The sequence below is a fragment of the Lepidothrix coronata genome, unplaced genomic scaffold (genome assembly GCF_001604755.1).
Source record: "Lepidothrix coronata isolate B3197 unplaced genomic scaffold, Lepidothrix_coronata-1.0 Scaffold13, whole genome shotgun sequence".
Lineage (NCBI taxonomy): Eukaryota > Metazoa > Chordata > Aves > Passeriformes > Pipridae > Lepidothrix > Lepidothrix coronata.
Window position 1 is genome coordinate 7,387,731 of NW_016690193.1, and position 18,582 is coordinate 7,406,312.

Sequence of the window (18,582 nt, forward strand, 5' to 3'; positions counted from 1 at the left end):
ATTTGTTCTTTGATAACAGACCAAATACATATAAAATTTATAAGCGGTTTCATAGCACATGACAGAAAAGTTCTACCAATTTTATACTGCTGTGAGGTGTTGCTGGTTTTATAACACTTTAATCATTAAAATGCTTAGTGCATGGCTTGAGCGGTGGAAGAAGTGTATACTTTTGCATTAAAACATGTACCACTATGACCAAAGCAGTTCATGTACTGAAGTGTATAAGCCAATTTATGTAGTCAAATCCAGGCTACAGCTCTTCTTAGCTAAACTGGAGAAGCTATGAGTGCTATGTAAATAATGACTTTACAGAAGTAATTACCGCTATTTGTGCATAGTTTGCATTAAACTTTAAATGCTCATACATTTAGTGTAGAATTACTTTCCCATACATAGACTGCAAAAGGTGTACTTTCTTCCTGCCTACCAAGTAAGACATGCAATAACACAGGGCAGTTGATGAGGTGCTGTAGATGAATGCACTTATTTCATATAGCTCATAAGGTACTTCTATTCAGTACATATATTCATTTTGAAATTATCTGAGAACACTCCACATTTGAGTAGGCAAAGAAGGGGGAAAGAGAGCTCCAAGAGGCAATGTTTTAGCATACTGAATTATCACTGGAGATTCTAAGAGATAGTATCTAATGGGTATTCTATTATCTTCCCCCTTATGTGAGCTCCTAAAACTCCAAGTACCCTCACAATTACTGAAAAGTGGTATATTTCCTAACAATATAGTGCTATTTTTTTTTTCAAGAAAAAGAACCCTCCCAGTACAGATGGATCTTAGCTGCACAATTCCCAATGACATTAATGGAAGTAATCTGCCTAAAACCCTTATTCGTTTTTCTTTTTAAATTTCAGAGATGGTTTCAAAGTGTAATTTTCCAAAACCCACACAATGTGCTTTGCATTTTATTATTCAGTCTGTCTGAAGCTCATTCAAATCTTACTTTTCCTCATCGCAAATTTTTGTCCAGATAGAAGAAAATCTGCAGGAAGAATGACGGCTAGAGAATATAGGAATGAAAGCATAAATATCAATTACCTTCTTACAATCCAGGAATGCAAGTAATATTTAGTCTGCATTAAGACGTAATTATGGGTAAAATTGTAATCTATCTACCAGTATTGATTAAAACCAATATGCTGAGACATCTCTACGAATAATAGTTTGTTCCTACCATTCATTTTATAAAGATGAAGATAAGGAAAGATGCAGAGCAAAATAGAATTTCATTATATGAATATTAATTGATTGCACCTGCCCTTTTGTAAAGCATTAAACTCCATATTGGAGGAATACATTCCTATAAACCAGAGATTTGATGAAAGCTTATGTAATATTACCCACTGTGTGATATTTAGGAAACTAGAAACTAAAATTAAGATCATATTTTTTCTGCAGAATCTTTGAAATTTCAAGATTAATTTGGTATTTGATAGTTGTATTTCAACTAATTTTTCAAAATGAATTATGAAGTACAGCTCTATACACTACAGATATACTTACAATTGGTTACAGTTTCCCTGCTGTGAACTAGGCAATGTACTGTAAAGCTTTTAGTTATTTTCTCTGAGTATTCATGTTGAAAAGAAGTAGTTTTTAAAAAAAATGTGCAGAGAGCTGAAATAACAATTCAGTAAATATCTGAAATTCTAATCTAATGGATAATAATGTATTTTTCAATTTTAGTTCCTTCTTCATATATACATATATGAAGACATCTATCTTTCTTCCATACCTTAGACTGATACTAGTAGGCACAAATAAAATAGGGTTTGTTATGAATCATGAATTACAAATTATGTCTTGTAAATATTTCCTTGTACTAAAACAATGACTTGCATTGTATTTTTTGTATTCCATCTAATTTTGGAGTATATATCAGGAAGCTGACACTGGAAAAACAAGAAATGATAAACTCTGTTCTTTGCTAATTGCTAATAATAAACCACCAAAATAAATTATTACAAAATATTAAGGTATAGAAAATATTTGAAGATATAGTAATGTCTTTGAAAGGAATGCTTTACTCATGCCCCACTTAGGGGAGGAATGAAGGTATAAAAAATAAATGCATAACCTTTATATGGAAAGTCAGACTGGCCAATGTAATGGTTTCTCAGACCTTTTAAAAAACCCCCCAAAAAATATCAGCTGCAAAGGGAATAATAGTCTTTCACAACTTTTAGGATCAGCTTACAGTAGTTACTAATAATTTCAGAATCATTACATCAAATGATGTAACACCAAATAATGTTAGATATACCAACAAGTTGAATAAATTCTGTTAAGATAATGTAATATTAATGTTTTATTACTTGCACTGATGTATGCAAATAATCCTCAGGTAAGAGTAACAGAAAGTAATGGCATTTTCATGAAACACTAGTGAATTGAAAATTGTGCTGATGCCTCAAGAAAATTTCTCCCTAGAAAATACACTTGAATTATAGGTTGTTTATTTCAGGTTACATAGCCAGAGTTGTAAGCAATAAATTAAACAAATGACTAATAATTTTTCTTTGGTTTGTTTTCATTGGAAGAAGTGGTATAGTATAAGCTTGTTAGATTTTCTTACTTCAAATAAGTATTTTGTTACATTCATTGAGCCAGGGAATTCAACTGCATACGGTTATATGATAGAATTAACAATGAACATTAAGCAGATGCTATTAACATTATGCAATATTGAAGAAATATTTTTTGTTACTATACTTCATTTGTACAAACATACTGTTTATACATTATGTGTTCTTTTATATGAATAATATAAATGCAGTTTTGCAGTTAACAAAGTACCTTAAATGAAAACTTCAAAATAACAAAAAACTAAAAAGATATGTCAAGTGAAACAAAAATCTCTTACTCATCTCTTGAATTTCATGAGACCCCACCTGGAGTACTGTGTTTAGCTCTGGGATCCCCAGCATAAGAAGTACATGGACCTGCTCAAGGGAGTTCAAGGGAGGGCCACAAAGATTCTCAGATGACTGAAGCACCTCTCCTATGAAGACAAGCTGAGAGATTTGGAGTTCTTCAGCTTTGAGAAGAGAAAACTCTGGGGAGGCCTTACAGTGGCCTTCAATACTTAAAGGCCTATAATAAAGCCAGAGGAACTTTTCACAAGGACATATAGTGTCCCAGGACAAGGAGGAGTGGCTTCAAATGGAAAGAGATTAGGTTTAGTTTAGACGTTAGGAAGAAATTCTTCACTATGAGGGTGGTGAGGCACTGGAACAGGTTGCCCAGAGAAGCTGTGGATGCTCCATCCCTGGAATTGTTCAAGGCCAGGTTTGATGAGTCTTTGAGCAACCTGATCTAGCGAAAAGTGTCCCTGTACACATCCCTACAGAAAGGTAGGAACTAGATGATCATTAAGATACCTTCTAGCCCAGACCTTTCTCTGAGCATTTCTAATGAGGTCAAAGCTACATTTTTGTATTAGTAAAGTTTGGGAAATATTTCTTTTGACTTTGTGTTTCAGGCATTAATTTTCCATGTTCTTAAAAGCATTTAAGTATAGTTGTATCAACGCATAATAATTTTTAAAAAGGTATAATTAAGGCATCTTTTAATTAGGCTGTCATTAAACTCTTCATTTGCTTTGTGGAGGCCGAAGTATAACTACCAAAACCTTTAATGCTTTCAATGGACATCTTGATGTTTAGCCCCATTATTTGAAAGGAGGCTGGGGTTTTTTTTGTTGTTGTTTCTGATGCTGCTGTTTGGGGTTTTTTCATATGGAAAACAAATCAAACTGAAAGACACCCCATTCTCTTAGCTCTTGGTTGAAGGGATTTGAGCATAACGATGGATGTATGTTCTTGTCCGGTATGATTTACCATGGAATAAGTTATCAGAAACAAATACAATGCTCTGAGCTGAACTATCTATATGATCCCATCAACAAATATAAAAGAGGAAGCGTAAAAATAAGATGTCATGACAACTACTGTAATCTAGCAGTCACCCTACCCAGAACTGGAGACATTTTAAGGTAAGCATAGAATACTTCAGTAAGTCTGCAAGGTCAGAGGACAGAAGTCTTTGAGACTTTGTCATTGATATTTTGCTTTACAAACAATGGAGATAAAGTTAGAATTTTCCAGTTACAAAACTCTCAAAAGAAAAGGCTGCTGAAGAAAGATAAACCAAATATACCTAAACCTAATATATACACAAACACAGATCAATGTTTTTTACCATGGTTCCTTGCAAAGCTTTCAAATGAAAAAATTTAAACTTATCAGGAAAATAAATGCCAAAGAAATAGCTTAAATATTGTGCTAGCAAATACTTGATACTGAAAAAGAAAAAAATGCATGGTTCACACAAAGTATAGATGAATTGTTTAACTTGACGTCTTGGTAATACGAAATCAGAAGAGTGGATATTGTAAAAGCAAAGAAAAAAAGGTATAGTATAATGTCATCAAATATGGTTTTATCTAAAAAATACCAGATTTGTGCTCCCACTGCACATTACACTCTTAGTAAAATTATCACAATTCAAAATTACTACTGAAAACACAATAGAACAAAGTAAGCAATGAAGAAGAAAGAGTTAAAATGAGTGAGATATTTTCCTAATGCTAAAAAGATAATTTCTTCTGAACTTGTTTTTCTACCACACAAAGTATTAAGGGTGTTTCAAAATATAGATATTGAAAAGAGATATGGATGTAAGACCTAATATTTAGCCAATCTAACTGGGGCCAATTTAGAAGGAGTCTAATAGTGCACAGATATTATGCTTTGATTTTATACTAAAGCCCAACATAACAAACAGTTGTCTTACAAAACATTATTGCTGTATATAAATGTTGCATTTCCTTAGTTGGGAATACATTACTGTATAGATGCACAGTATACTAATGTTTAAAACAGTAGTGTTTTGACCCTGGCTGAATGCCAGGCACCCACCAAAGCTGCTCTAACACTCCCCTCCACAAATGGAGAGGGGACAGAATATAGAAGGCAACGTTCATGAGCTGAGATAAGGACGGGGAGACATCACTCACCGAATACCATCATGGGCAAAACAGACTCAGCTTGGGGATATTAATAAAATTTACAAATAACAAAATCAGAGCAGGATAATAAGAAGTGCGGAGGTCAATGGAACTAAGACGATCCCAGGGGAGGTAGAAAACTGAAATGGTTTATTGGACTCACAAGCTCATATTTAAAGGGTTTAGGGTTTACATATTTAACAGAGGGTTTACATATCTATCGGGGGTTTGCATATTCATGCTATTAAAATGGGGGGGGGGGGAGTCACAAGGATGATATAAGGGAAAAACCCAGGTTAACACATCTTGGGGTCTTAGGAATTACCTCATGGGAAAACCCCATTTTATCTTGGGGATTTTACGGGGGGGAACAGGTAACTCAAAGGGAGAGATAAGGTACAATGGTTCTTCTGCATAGGTCTGATGAGATCGGGATATGGCTCTCTGGCTCGGGCAGGGCATGTGATAACATCATGTAAGGAGTCTCTTTACATCCTGCTGAAGAAGGTAGGAAGAGTCCACAGAGATGACGTTGGCGAAGAGGCATTTTCCCAGCTTCTGTAGCCCATGGCTTTCCGCAGAGACTACTCAAATATCTCTCTGCAAATATCATATCTTGGAATCCAATAGAGAAGTACATTAAATATTAAAAACATGTTCTCCCCACCCTTCCCTCCTTCTCAAGCTCTACCTCCTCCCCCCACCAAGAGGCACAGGGAGATGGGGAATGGTGGTTACTGTCAGTTCATCACAGATTGTTCCTGCTGCTGCTCAGGGAGCAGCATGGGGTCCCTCCCATGGGAGACAGTCCTCCAAGAACTTCTCCAACATGAGTCCATCCTACAGGCAACAGCTCTCCACAAACTGCTGCAATGTGGGTCACTTTTTCATCAGGTGCAGTCCATCAAGCACAGCCTGCTCCAATGAGGGTCCCCCCCATGGGATCACAAGTCCTACCAGGAAATCTGCTCCAGCATGGGCTCCTCTCTCCACGAGTCTGCAGATTCCTGCCAGCACCCTGCTCCAGCACAGGTTTCCCATGGGTTCACAGCCCTCTTTTGGGCACCCACCTTCTCCAGTGGGATGCAGGTGGATCTCTGCATCCCAGTGGTCCTCCATGGGCTGCAGCGGCACAGGGGCTACATGGCTTCACCATGCTCTTCACCACAGATGGCAGAGGACCTCAGCTCCAGTGCCTGGAACACCTCCTCCCCCTCCTTCTCAACTGACCTTGGTGTCTGCAGCGTTGTTCCTCTCACATGTTCTCACTCTGCTTTTTTCTGTCTGCAATTACATCTGCACAGTAACTATTAATTTCTTAAATATGTTATTCCAGAGGCATTACTATCATTCCTGATTAGCTTGGCCTTGGTCAGCAGTGGGGTCCATCCTGGAGCCAGCTGGCATTGGCTCTGCTGGACTTGGGGGAAGCTTCTGGCAACTTCTCACAGAAGCCACCTCTGTAGCCTCCCCAGCCAAAACCTGGCCACAAACCCAAATGTTTAAAGTACATCATTATTTTCATTTTAAAAGTGAATTTAAATATCTAATTAGAATCAGAAAGATGAAAAATAAACCATAAGCTAAGTGGATTGTTATTTATTAAAAAAAAAAGAATCTAGGGTACAGCCTAGTTTGTCTGCACACCAATAAAACTGTTATACATCATGTTTATTATTTAATAATATTTTATATTGATTTTTGCATATTATTTTTCATATTATAAACATTGTCTATGCTACAGGATATAACTTTCATTTTAATAAACCAAGATAATAAAGGTTAGTGAAGATAATAAAGTCTACATCTTCTAGGTAATGCAAATAGGTAATTAATCCATAGGGAAAATGGCTGAGAAACAGAAATGATAGAAAAGAATGGAAAAATAAAGCAATTGACTGAGAGGGAAAAAAAAAAGATGGAATTATATACAGAGAAGTCTTAAGGACCTGAAGAATAAAAGACAGCAAGGAAGGTATGGAAAAGAGCCGTATCTCATAAACACAAACTTCAAGTGCCTGGCCTCTTTCATGACCTTAGAAATCCAAACAGCACAAATTTGAACAGAAGCAAATCATCCCATGTAATATATCAAAAAAATCTCATCGGGCTTTGTTTTGTTACTACTGTGATTGCAATTTGTGGTGATGATTTGCCATCACAATAGAATATGAAAAAACTTAATGCTAATCAAGAAGCTGAAATAATAGCTGACATAGATTGTATTTGCATTGATTCCCAAACACCAGAAAAGTAAAAAACCATTGTCTTATCTTTTCAGAGGCTAACTGGAAATCATTTTCCTAGAAAGCAATGCAAGAAGGCCAAGCTGAGTACTGAAGAAGATAATCACACTACCTCATATACCACTACTTTGTATTTTATTCTTTGTTGCCACCCTGCCATATGAGATTAAAAAAGTGATGTTAATCAAACAGTAGATAATACATGTGAATCTCATAATTCCTTAAAATATTTGAGTGAGATTCATCTCTTCCACAGTGATGATGTTCAGCAATGGGAACAGATCCAGCAAGAGGTTCAGTGCGATAGTTAAGACGCACCTTTGTTCCCTCACTAGCCCCATTGATCTGACTAAAACTTTACAGACAGGTGTTGCTAATGAGTATTAGTAGGCAGCTTGAAAGGAAGACTTCATAGTTGCCTTAATTCCAGATTTTGACACTCCATCCCCTAATGACTGACTAGCTGGAAGAAGGACTACAGAAGAAATTTTACAGGGAGATTATAGAAGCAACTTTTCTAAGACTTTAAAAATTGCTCTGAGCGTGCAGAGAGAGAGAGCAAAAATAACATGTTTAATTGTTTAATATTAGCTTATTAATGTACAATGATTGTAATGAGACTTAAAAAAAAAATTACCCATGCCTTTTGAATGCTATTGCCCACAGGAAAAAGTAAATTAGAATGCAGTCTCTCCCTCTAGGAGAGGATTTTAAATGATCAAATTTTATGACTTCTCAAATCCTGCAAGCAAACAGATTTTCCAGATAGACACTGTAAACTATAAAAACTCAGGTTGTTTGGAGACCAGACCACACAGGGAAAGCTCAGGCTATTTTTGAATCCTGAAGTACTACTTTCTGTGCATTTCTTTCTTGGCCATGAAACCCTAAATGAGAATAAAATCATTGAACACAGTCTGTCTACATTTTACAGGAGTTTCACTGTGCTGTTAGTTAGGAGAATATTTTATAACTTTTGGGAAAAAAACTAAAAGCAAAACATGTCTTCTGTGCTTATACATTCAAATTTATCTTTAATAAACTGGGAGAAATATTTATGTTTTTCCCTTGCTTTATTTCACTCAGACAAAGTCCTTATTGCTTAAACACCTCTAAATTGTACCTAATTCTAATGTAACCTAAACCCCTCTAAACTGACCTAATCCCGAGGCATAAATTAATGAGAATTGGGGTTGAACTGCTGAATTAAGCAGCAAACAGCAACAGTAAGAAGGGAAGGAGAAAGGAAAAAGGGAGAGAGGTAGGTTTTTCACAGGAAGTTAGAAGAAATATTTTAGTCTGGAGAAATACCACAGACAAGAATGACGGCTGCACATCTGACTCAGTTCCTATTAGCCCTTTGGTCACACAAGACAAAATCAGGAAAAGACTGGAAACAGCTTGAACCAACATGGCAAAAACAGTTGTCCATGAAAGCTGGTAAAATCAAAGCACATCCCCTTTGCTGCACCCTCCATGTTCAGATGAACAATAAAATCTCTTCCCAGATGGAGGGTCCTGCACAGGCCAGGGCACAGGCCCAGCCTAAGGCTGAGAGTCGAGCCCAGTCCAAAGTCTGAATTCCCTCGATTCTCCCCCCCGTTCTCAGGTTCCCCTGGTCCTGCCCTCACCCATGCTGCCAAGGCAGAATTTGCTCTCAGTGAGGCACTACAGCCCTGACTATTATGAGTGTAATGGTCTTAACTCCATAAATTCAGAATTGGGCCAAAGTCCAGGGGACAATAACTAATTTAGCGCCTTCACTGACTGTCTCTTGAGAGACTAAAACTTAACAGCTCCCCACCCATGACGGGATCATTAGCAACCAGCCACTACTGCCAGTATTATTCCCTGCTAAACCATGTGAATCACCTCACTTGCCAAGGAGGGTTGTGTGTGCACGTTAGATACGCAGAGTTGGCATGCTCTGGAGTATACATATGGATGTACAGGCTATATTCCATATATCTTAGACTCTGACAGAGAATCAGCAGCCAACAGTTGGCTTTCTGCTGGCTGCCACCTGCCTGTTTATACCTGGAAATCTCAGAGCATTCACTTTTTCACTGAAAACATTGGTGTCAGAGGCATGCAAATGACAAGAAGAAAATTCATTAGAATGCTGGAAATACTTCCTAATGATATCAGGTGGGAACCTAGGTATTAACAAATTGCTTACGATACTTCAGCAGCAATGCAAGAAGACTCCCAAATGGAAAGTACCTTACAAACTTTTCCAGTGTTTTGACAAATGAATAACGAATGGTTACCTGGCTTAACAAGAAATTCACATGCTGTTCAGACACAGCCTAATACTTTCCAGCATAACCATGTAAGTGTAAGCCATGGCAGCTACACAAGGAAAGGGGAGTGAAAATAAAACTTTCAGGAGTGCTTTGTAATATTCTTTCTCACTTCTGGTTCAAGACTACTCATCTCTTCCTGGTTTTGAATATTTCATATATAAGCAATGCAGTCAAACATCTGATCTCCATTGCCATTATAATGGCCATGATAATGAACATTCTTATAATTATAGTTTGGGTCATAATTATAATTTAGGCATGAACTGCTTCAAGTTCTTAGACCTATATTTTGTCAACTATTGCAGATTTCTGTTAGAAAAAAACAGAAAAATAAACCTAATACTTGCAAGTCAGCAGCTCCTCTTAGGTACCAGGTATTAAAAATTCCACTGTAATGCTAGAGCAGTTCCAACTAATGTATAATAAAATTAGAAAACCTTTTCATTAATGCAGCATATGATAAATTAAAAAGTCTGAGGAAGAATAGTCTGTGATTCCTACAGATCAAGTTAATCACAAAAAAAAATACATTTCTACACATTAAGAAATGGCTGCATAATTAAAGAATATGAAGAACAAAGTTGGGAAATCAGCAATATCCACAGAACTAGATCCAATTTTTGGTTAGTGTCAAAACATGTATATTTCACGTAGCACCAGACTGCTCCGACATTAGCCAGGGAAACAGTGCAGTCCATACTCAGAAATTAGGACACTTGAAGTATATTCTATTATAATTTTCTACACAGTTTTAACAAAAAAAAAAAGTAATGTCGAAGACTCAAAAATAGTGCTTTCAATTACCAATAAAAATGCTGGTGTCTTAAAGGCAGCACAGTTATCTTCTAAGAGAAAAACTGGATGCAGGCTATCACACACTGCAGCATTGAATATTTCTATCAATAATATCAATTTTCCTAGTTATTTCCACCACTGAAGAAGAATATGAGTTCTGTACAACTGTGCTATAACAAATAATTCAACTATATATTCTACTGTATTTAAAACAGCATGAGATATCATCATGTAATTGTTCAGGTATCTGTCCTCATGTTTAATTTATTATAAACAACTTAAAAACCACCCCAAAAATCTATTGAAACCAGGAACACACATGATGCCATCTGTAGAGGAGGATAACGATATAACTCAATATTCTGTTGCAGGAAAAGTGTATGTTCATAGTCCCTTTCTGAATGCATCATAGGTACACACAGAAACCCAAATAGTCATAAAGACACTTCCTTAACTGGAAGGTTTTCTAATCTCTAAATTGGATCTTCAGTTAATTTTTCAGAGCTCCCTAAAAAGCCAGGTGTCTTACCTGGCAAAATGTGCTGAGACTTTATAGTGATCTACCTGCATGGTTTGTTTTTCTCTGCAAATCAGGATGCTATGAACCACACAGATCTGAATCACATCCCAACACAAACTTACCAAACAACCACTTGGGTCTGAAAATTAATTAAAAGCTGTAGGCTAAATAGTTTTGTATGAGAACAGTGGATTGCAGATGTGGAGGAACGATGTATAAAGCAGTTAATAAAACCTGATATGTACAAATTCACAGAATATTCTGAGTTGGAAGGGACCCATAAAGATCATCAAGTCCAACTTTTAAGTGCATGGCACATCTACAGAGTTCAAACCCACAACCTTGTGTTATCAGCACCATGCTCTAACCAACTGAGCTAAATACTAGTCCTCTGAAACACATTGAACTTGTCAACCATCTCAAGTTATGAAAGATGGATTATTTTTGCAGGTCAATGATAAATATCATTCAATAGAGAAGGCTTAATTAGCTATTGAAGATGTAGAAGGTTTTTGGAAGTTGAGGGGAGAAGCTAAGGGACGGAACGAAGTTAGATAATATCAATGATTTTTTAAGTACAATTATTTCAAGAGGTTTTGAACAACCTGGAAACCAAATTTGTGCTAAAAATTTGATATTTAAAATCAAAACTGATATTAAAAAATGAAAAACTCTCCAATTTAATTCATCATACATTTAATATCAAACAATTAAAGCAGTGGATTAAGGAATATTGTATGTTGTTCACTATGATGGCATTTATATTTTCTAAAAAAATTTTGTAAATCTCTTTTAAAAGATTTTTTAAAGACTTTTTTTTAATCTTTTGTCAAAGATCTAAAAATCTCTTTTAATCTTTTGAGGTTTCATCAGTAAAATCCCTAACTATTAGACTGACTACGTAAATTGATAAAAAAATTTAATTATATTTTATTATATGTGATTATTAACTGTGTATTATAATGAAGTACTGAATCAAAGAATGTTTGAGGTTGTAAAGAACCCCTGGAGGTCACCTTTCCAACCTCCCTGCTCAAGCATGGCCACCTACAACAGGTTGCCTCAGACCATGTCCAGACAATTTTTAACTATCTGCAGGGATGAAGACTTGACAAGCTCACTGGGCAATCTGTTCCAATGCTCAGTCACCCTCATAGTAAAGTAACGTTTTCTTCTACAGAAAGATTTTCCCTATTTATAAAGTTTTTTCCTTATGAACGTTTTTCTTACGCATTCAGATTATCATATATAGAGACTAAATACCTTCTTGTAATTTCCATGCATGAGAAGCTGAATTTGCTCATAATCCCTTTTAAAACAACAAACCTTTGTGATATGAATGCCTATTCTCACCATGAACACAATTATAATTTTAAGATAATACCGAAGTACCAACAGGATTGTTTTTCCCTGCAGGCTGACATTTGGAGTTGCTCTGGTTGGACTATCATCCAAGTCAGATAAATTCCCCTTTATTAGAGCAAGAGTGATTACTCTTTTTTATTTTTTTTTAATCTTCACACATATAAACTTGCATACATATTGCTTGATCAAAGAAAATATGTCTCTGCTGATATTCATTATCATCTGTTTGTAGTAAGAATTCTACTTGCATAATTTAATCTAAGCACTTGATTTATTAAGTGCTTGATTGAAGCAGAAAGTCTTCTTTACCATATTATTTACATGTTTTCAATATGCATATCTGTGCCAAAGTTAATTTTAAAGATTCACTTTAGAAAAGTTTTGCATTCCTAGCTTTTTTATACTAACACATATCCCTAATACCAAAATCTTAACTATAAACTAAACCATTTTTTTCATTTAGATATATTACTTAGAAAAAATCCCACATCTTCTTTGTTTTTCAAAATAAACTTGTATATCAAGTTTTCAATATTCTTTTTCTTTATGTTGTTTACACACTTGTATACATAACTGTATAATAAAATCTAAATTTTAATATTTTATCTTCCATCTGTTAGAAAATTTTTATATTTAATCTACATAGTATACAATAGTCAGTGAATAGGAAAATATTTTACATGTTTGAGAACTTGGTTATCAGTTTCTCTCCCTTATACACTGAGATAGAATCACACAATACTGGGTCTTTTTTTCAAACTGAGGACTAACAATAATTATTTTTCATGTTTTATAAAAAGTATTGAGAAATAAAACTAGCTAGATCTTGAAATATTAACCAAAACTAACATTTAGGGTTTCTGGCTATAACTCAGACTTTTTTTAGTTGAAGCACACATATTCAGAAGGGTGAAGTCTTTTTAGGGTCTTTGTTGGCCTGACAGTAGACCTTAAGGCTCCTCAGATGTTGCTCCCATGACTACTACTATACCAAGAAAAATTAAGTTGATCAGCTCTATACTAGTTCTAGGCAGCCCATGGAAATATTACAGCCCTTTTCCTTCCACGCTTCTTTAATGGACAGTTCTCTTCTTTGCTGCTTGGTCTGAAATTCAGTGAGGACTGGGACAAGTCATTGCCTTAAGCAGATGCTGACAGTTGCTTTGAGACAGCCTCTCCCGAATCTCTCTCTCTGAGTTGATGTTGATACACATAATCTCTAGTTTGTGAAACTAAAACAGAATTTAGCTCACCCTCTTTGAAAGTTTTCTGGGCTTTCAAGTCAAAACACCTTGTTTTCTCGTTTACTTGTTAAATCAAGTATATATTTTTGCAGGTGTTGTTATTGTAAAAGTTAATTTCTGAAAATTACTCCAAAAAACACAAACAAGATAAGGCTGGAGTGTAATCTATCCCTTGACCATGGAAGAAAAGCAAGAACTGTTAGAGAATAATCCATACCTTGTGGCGTAATCTTACTAGGGGCTGATAGAGCCTAAAGTCGTATCCTTCCTTGACTGGCCACCCTTCCGCTCCCAGCAAAATGCATCCAAGAAGTAAAACAGTGGACCACCACATAAACATCTTTACAGGTCTGTTTCTGTCAAAATAAAATGTAAGAGTTCAGTGATGTCATATTACTTTGGCATGAGCCATGTAATAAAAGTTTACAATACTGATATTCCATTTGTGGACTTTAATAAATATTGTAGATATAAGACAATCCATCTGGCACAACAGTAAAGAGAAAAAATAGTAGTAGCATTTGGGATGACAATATCAATTTAGTTGTGCTGAACGGAACGTTTTCTTATCATATGAGAAAGTCACTGAGGAAATAACCAGGAAAAGCCACAGAAAAAAACAGAATATACTAGAAAAACAGTGGTGAAAAATGCAAAACATTTTCTCAGATGAAGGAAAAAAATTTATCATCAATCAACTTTTTCTTTTAATTACAGTCTTTCACAATGCACTGTTCATATTCTTAAAGGCCTATAACAATCATACACATTTATAGATACATATGTCATGAGAGTTTCTTTATGTGGTTCCTAATGGACTTATAAATGTGCATTTCGTAAGCTGTTTCAGAATTTATTAGAAATATGCAATCTATATTATTGATATTCAGCATTTGTGTTGAAACTATCACGTTAAATAGACAACACAGCAAACTGATTCTCATCACTTCAAGACACTCCCAAGTCAGTCTGCTTAGTCTATATTGTTTGATCCTGCAATACGGGACAGAGATGAACAACTTTCATGCAGGCTGACTTGCACATGAATGGTTTGGTTTTTTTCCCCTTTCTACCTTGCTTTTAGTTCACTTACCCCACCAACATAGAAGTCTCTAATAAACAAAGATATACAAGAATAAGTACAAAACATCCTAAGTGTGCCCTAGGAGCACAGAGTGTGTATAGACTGTTAAAGTCTTGACTGACATTTTTCTTTTCTATGGAAAATCAGCTGAGCATAAAATGTGAACAAATTCTGGATCACTTATTATCCTGTATCTTTTACAGTCATGCTCCTGGCAATACTGTTACACAAACTGTGGATTTGATTCCTATCATTCTTCATATAGCAGTAGTTCTCACAGTAGGTCTCTGCCTCTGAAGACAGAGACTGCATAGAATTAGTTCCTGTGGAGATATTAAAGGTAGTAAATGGACTCTATCCTTACTCTATTTGCAGCCTCAGTAACACGATCCTACGTAAGTTTGCTACACTTCTCTGGGGACTATTACTCCAAACTTGGTAAAACCTCTTAAAGGGTGCTGTTTGTTTCATTCTCATTCCAGCCAATTTTTTACCAGCCTGCCTTGCTTTCTCACTTGTAACTCAAACCAAAGCTTGAGATTTGTACACCATACTACTCTGACATCACTTACCTCTTGTTCCACCAAACCCCATCTCATTCTGGGTCTCCCTAGTAATCAAACTTAACATTTCTTTTCATTTATTATTGCTTATTCCAACAGTTCCCACTTCAATTACCTTTTTTTGGTGCTCCAGCTTTTCTAATATACATAGTAGAAGTTTCTCTCCTAAGAGAGCTAGCAGAATATATTAAGCAAAGAATAATTTGAAACACAGAAAACAAGCTCTATTACAGAGAGTTATTTTACATAAATAACTTGAGGCTTGTTCTTTTGCACCTGTTCAGTAACTGGATATTATAGTAAAGATAGGAAATGACACAGTGAATATGTTTTCTTGGGTTCCCCTCATACTTCCACCTAAACAGAACTGGTAATCAGATGTTCCAGTGGACCTTTACTATGGAATTATTACAACAATAAGCTTACTGACTTGAAACACAAAAAGGCTCATTACAGAATTCTGAGGTTTCAAGTACATTGTAGTATGGCATTTTCCTTCATCGTTTCAGTGTTAGTTCTCGGTATGGTTGTTATTGGAACAATAAGTCCATTAAAGGAAAAAAAAATTAAAAAAAAGAAATAAGAAAAATCAGAATCTTGACTTTTTATCTCAAAGAAAACATCCTTTTATTTGTGTTTGTTAAAAAAAAAACTTTGAAAATACTTTATTTCTGACTTTCAAGGTCAGAATTAGATTAGTTTAGCACTTGTGCATGCTAAAACTAGCTATGCACAGTTGAAGCTTTGTCCTCTTTATGCACTTGTGGAATATCTCTCCGTACAATGAAAATTTGGTTGGAGAACAGTCATTTCACAGAAGATGGTAAAGGCAGCCACATTCCACCACCCTCCCATCTATACTGTACATATTTTAGCCTCATGTGCTATAAAAGAATAGGGTCCTTATAGTCTTGAAAATTGTTTGACCTTAAAAGACTTATTCTTTGCACTTGCACAAAAGAAGAGAAAATTATTACATGCTCAGTTTTTGATTTTATTGCTGTTACTTGGATGCCTCTGGTGGTCTAGTGGTTAGGGTGCAGGACTCTCACCGCTGCGACCCGGGTTCGATTCCCAGCCCCCCGGGCAGATGGAGCTCGTCAGCCCTGTAAGGCAATCCATCTAAGAGAAGGTCACTCTAAACAAACCTACGTCCTGAGACCCTCACTGCCACTGTCCAAGCTTGCTCGGCCCCGGCAGATGAACCTCAGGATTAAAGGGTGGGCTCAGTTCAGCGCACGCTGTGTCTCACCTAAAAAATCCACTGCGCAGGCTCGAAGGGTTAATGACCTTTCCCAAATCTTCGCTCGCGAAGACTGGCCATTATTATTATTACTTGGATGAACACTTCAACATAAATTTAAAAAGTCAGCTTTTTGGACAGATGCCACTTAAAATCCCCAAAGTATACAGGGTGTCTTCAGTTATTATTTGCCTTTTTAGAAATAAAAAATTAACTTTTTTTCCAGGTATCATAAATTGAATTTATTGTACATCTTTTAAAACTACTACCAAAACCACAGTTCTTAAAACAGTACTACGTCTTCATTTTAAGAAAAATTATTATTATCTGTTCTTAAAGGTTTACATGGTTAAAGAGTTGAACTAAAGAGCAGGAAGAAAAATTACTTTTCAAAGCTTTACTGCAACTCCAGATTTTGTTGCTGCACACAGGTGAACAGAAAGAAATAAGTTATCAAGTCTATATATATATATACTCATGTTACCTAAAATTACTTCCTTCTTTTTTCTTCTTGGAGGTACAGCACAAATGATAACTAAAAGATTTCTGTACTTTCTTTTTAATATTATATTATCAATGGATCAGAAATTGTGTTTTTGAAGGATGCTTATACTATGCATTCTAGGGCAAAATGACATATTTCTGAGCTCAATTTTGCAATATGATCTAGACCTTGTTTACTCATTAATTGTAATCTGGTAGAATTTAATGTTTCAGTGTTTAGATAACATTCTTCTGTATTTATAACTCCATTAATTATATATTTGTAAAGCAGTTGCTTTTATTTTTTTTTTATTATATGACTATTTTTATCTTCACTTTTTTTTTAGTTTGTTTCATGTCATGGAGGACATAGTGAGTTTTAAGTTGTCAAACTTTCCACATCATTAAACTTGAATATATAAATGACTACAGTTACTTAGTATGCTTTTTTTAAGTGTACAGGATATATTAAGTAATGTATTTTTCACTAGAATCGGAGATAAGTGGGCTTAAGGAATTTCAGGGTCAAACAAATGATTAATGTAATTAAATGTTAGAATCAAAACTATGTTTCACAGGAAAACGCTGAAAATAAAAGATTTTAAGCAATATTAATACAGATTTTAATAAATATTTTGAACTATAGGGCTGTTGAGTATAAGCAACTTAGTTTTTTGTATTTTTTTGTTATCACTGCTTCGAAAAGTGGAAGAAAAAGTTCTACTTCAACGTCCCAGACAGTATATATGTTACCGAGAACTTTGGAAGGGGTGGGGGCTTAATCAAAGATGAATAAGGCATTACTCTCACTTTCCCTCTCTCAGGGAACGGCACAGACTGAAATTTAGGATCTGAATTAAGCAAATGCACAGCCAGAAAAGACCATGGAGAGACCAGCTTTGAAAGAAACGTTCCAAGAAATAAGTGTTATTCAATTATGTTTGACAATTTCAGTGAAATGCTATTGAACAGATAGTTTTCTTTGTGAGTTTGTCACGTTGCTGAGGCATCACCCTGAAAGCAGTGTAATGAGTTTGGTTTTGCTATGACAGTTGTGAAATCAGACTGTCAGGCAGTCTGACCTTTACCATTTTTTCCAGTGATGTGTTTGTTCATGCAACATACTTAACAAAATATAAGCTCTACCTATTACAATACATCTCCTACATACCTATAAGGATTTCAGGACAAGACAAGATAATAACTTACGTGCTGATTAATATAATTATGAATAGTCTGCTGTTTTCTACTCAATTCTGAAATTATTTAAGTTATTTATAAGGCCTCACAGAAGTAAGAAGTAATTCCACCCAATATTTTTACCACTCTAGTGTTTAAAATGTTTATTTTACTTTTTTCCCAACTTCACCAGGCTCTGTCATTAAACATCTATAAATCAAAGTGTTGTTTCCATAAATGTTGCTTCTTTGCGCTAAGTGCTTATTTGCACTAAGCACCGATGTGATACTGTAAATAAATGCAAATATTGTTTAATAACTACTTAATATTGAATTGGTGGCCAATGGTAGTTGCTTAAAAGAAGTAAAGAGGCAGGGATAACACAGTATATTCCCTCGAGTCCATTTACTGCCTCAGCTAGAAACTGCAGCTAACCAATTTGCCTGATATACACTGATGGGGACTTAGCTCCTTCAAGTCTCTCTTCTTCATTTTTTAATGTATATTTTTATTTTCATAACATCATG

The 18,582-nt window shown here is 35.4% G+C and overlaps 1 protein-coding gene across 5 annotated transcripts in view; it reads right to left on the bottom strand.

Moving 5' to 3' along the window:
• FSTL5 (follistatin like 5) overlaps nucleotides 1-18,582 on the bottom strand; it is a 291,375-nt gene that overhangs the window by 252,809 nt on the left and 19,984 nt on the right. For all 5 annotated transcript variants that reach the window (XM_017806036.1, XM_017806035.1, XM_017806033.1 and 2 more), the window contains exon 2: nucleotides 13,721-13,859. In XM_017806036.1, the coding sequence (XP_017661525.1) occupies nucleotides 13,721-13,843 (123 nt within the window). In that variant the 5' untranslated portion in view covers nucleotides 13,844-13,859. The remainder of the gene's footprint in view (nucleotides 1-13,720; nucleotides 13,860-18,582) is intronic.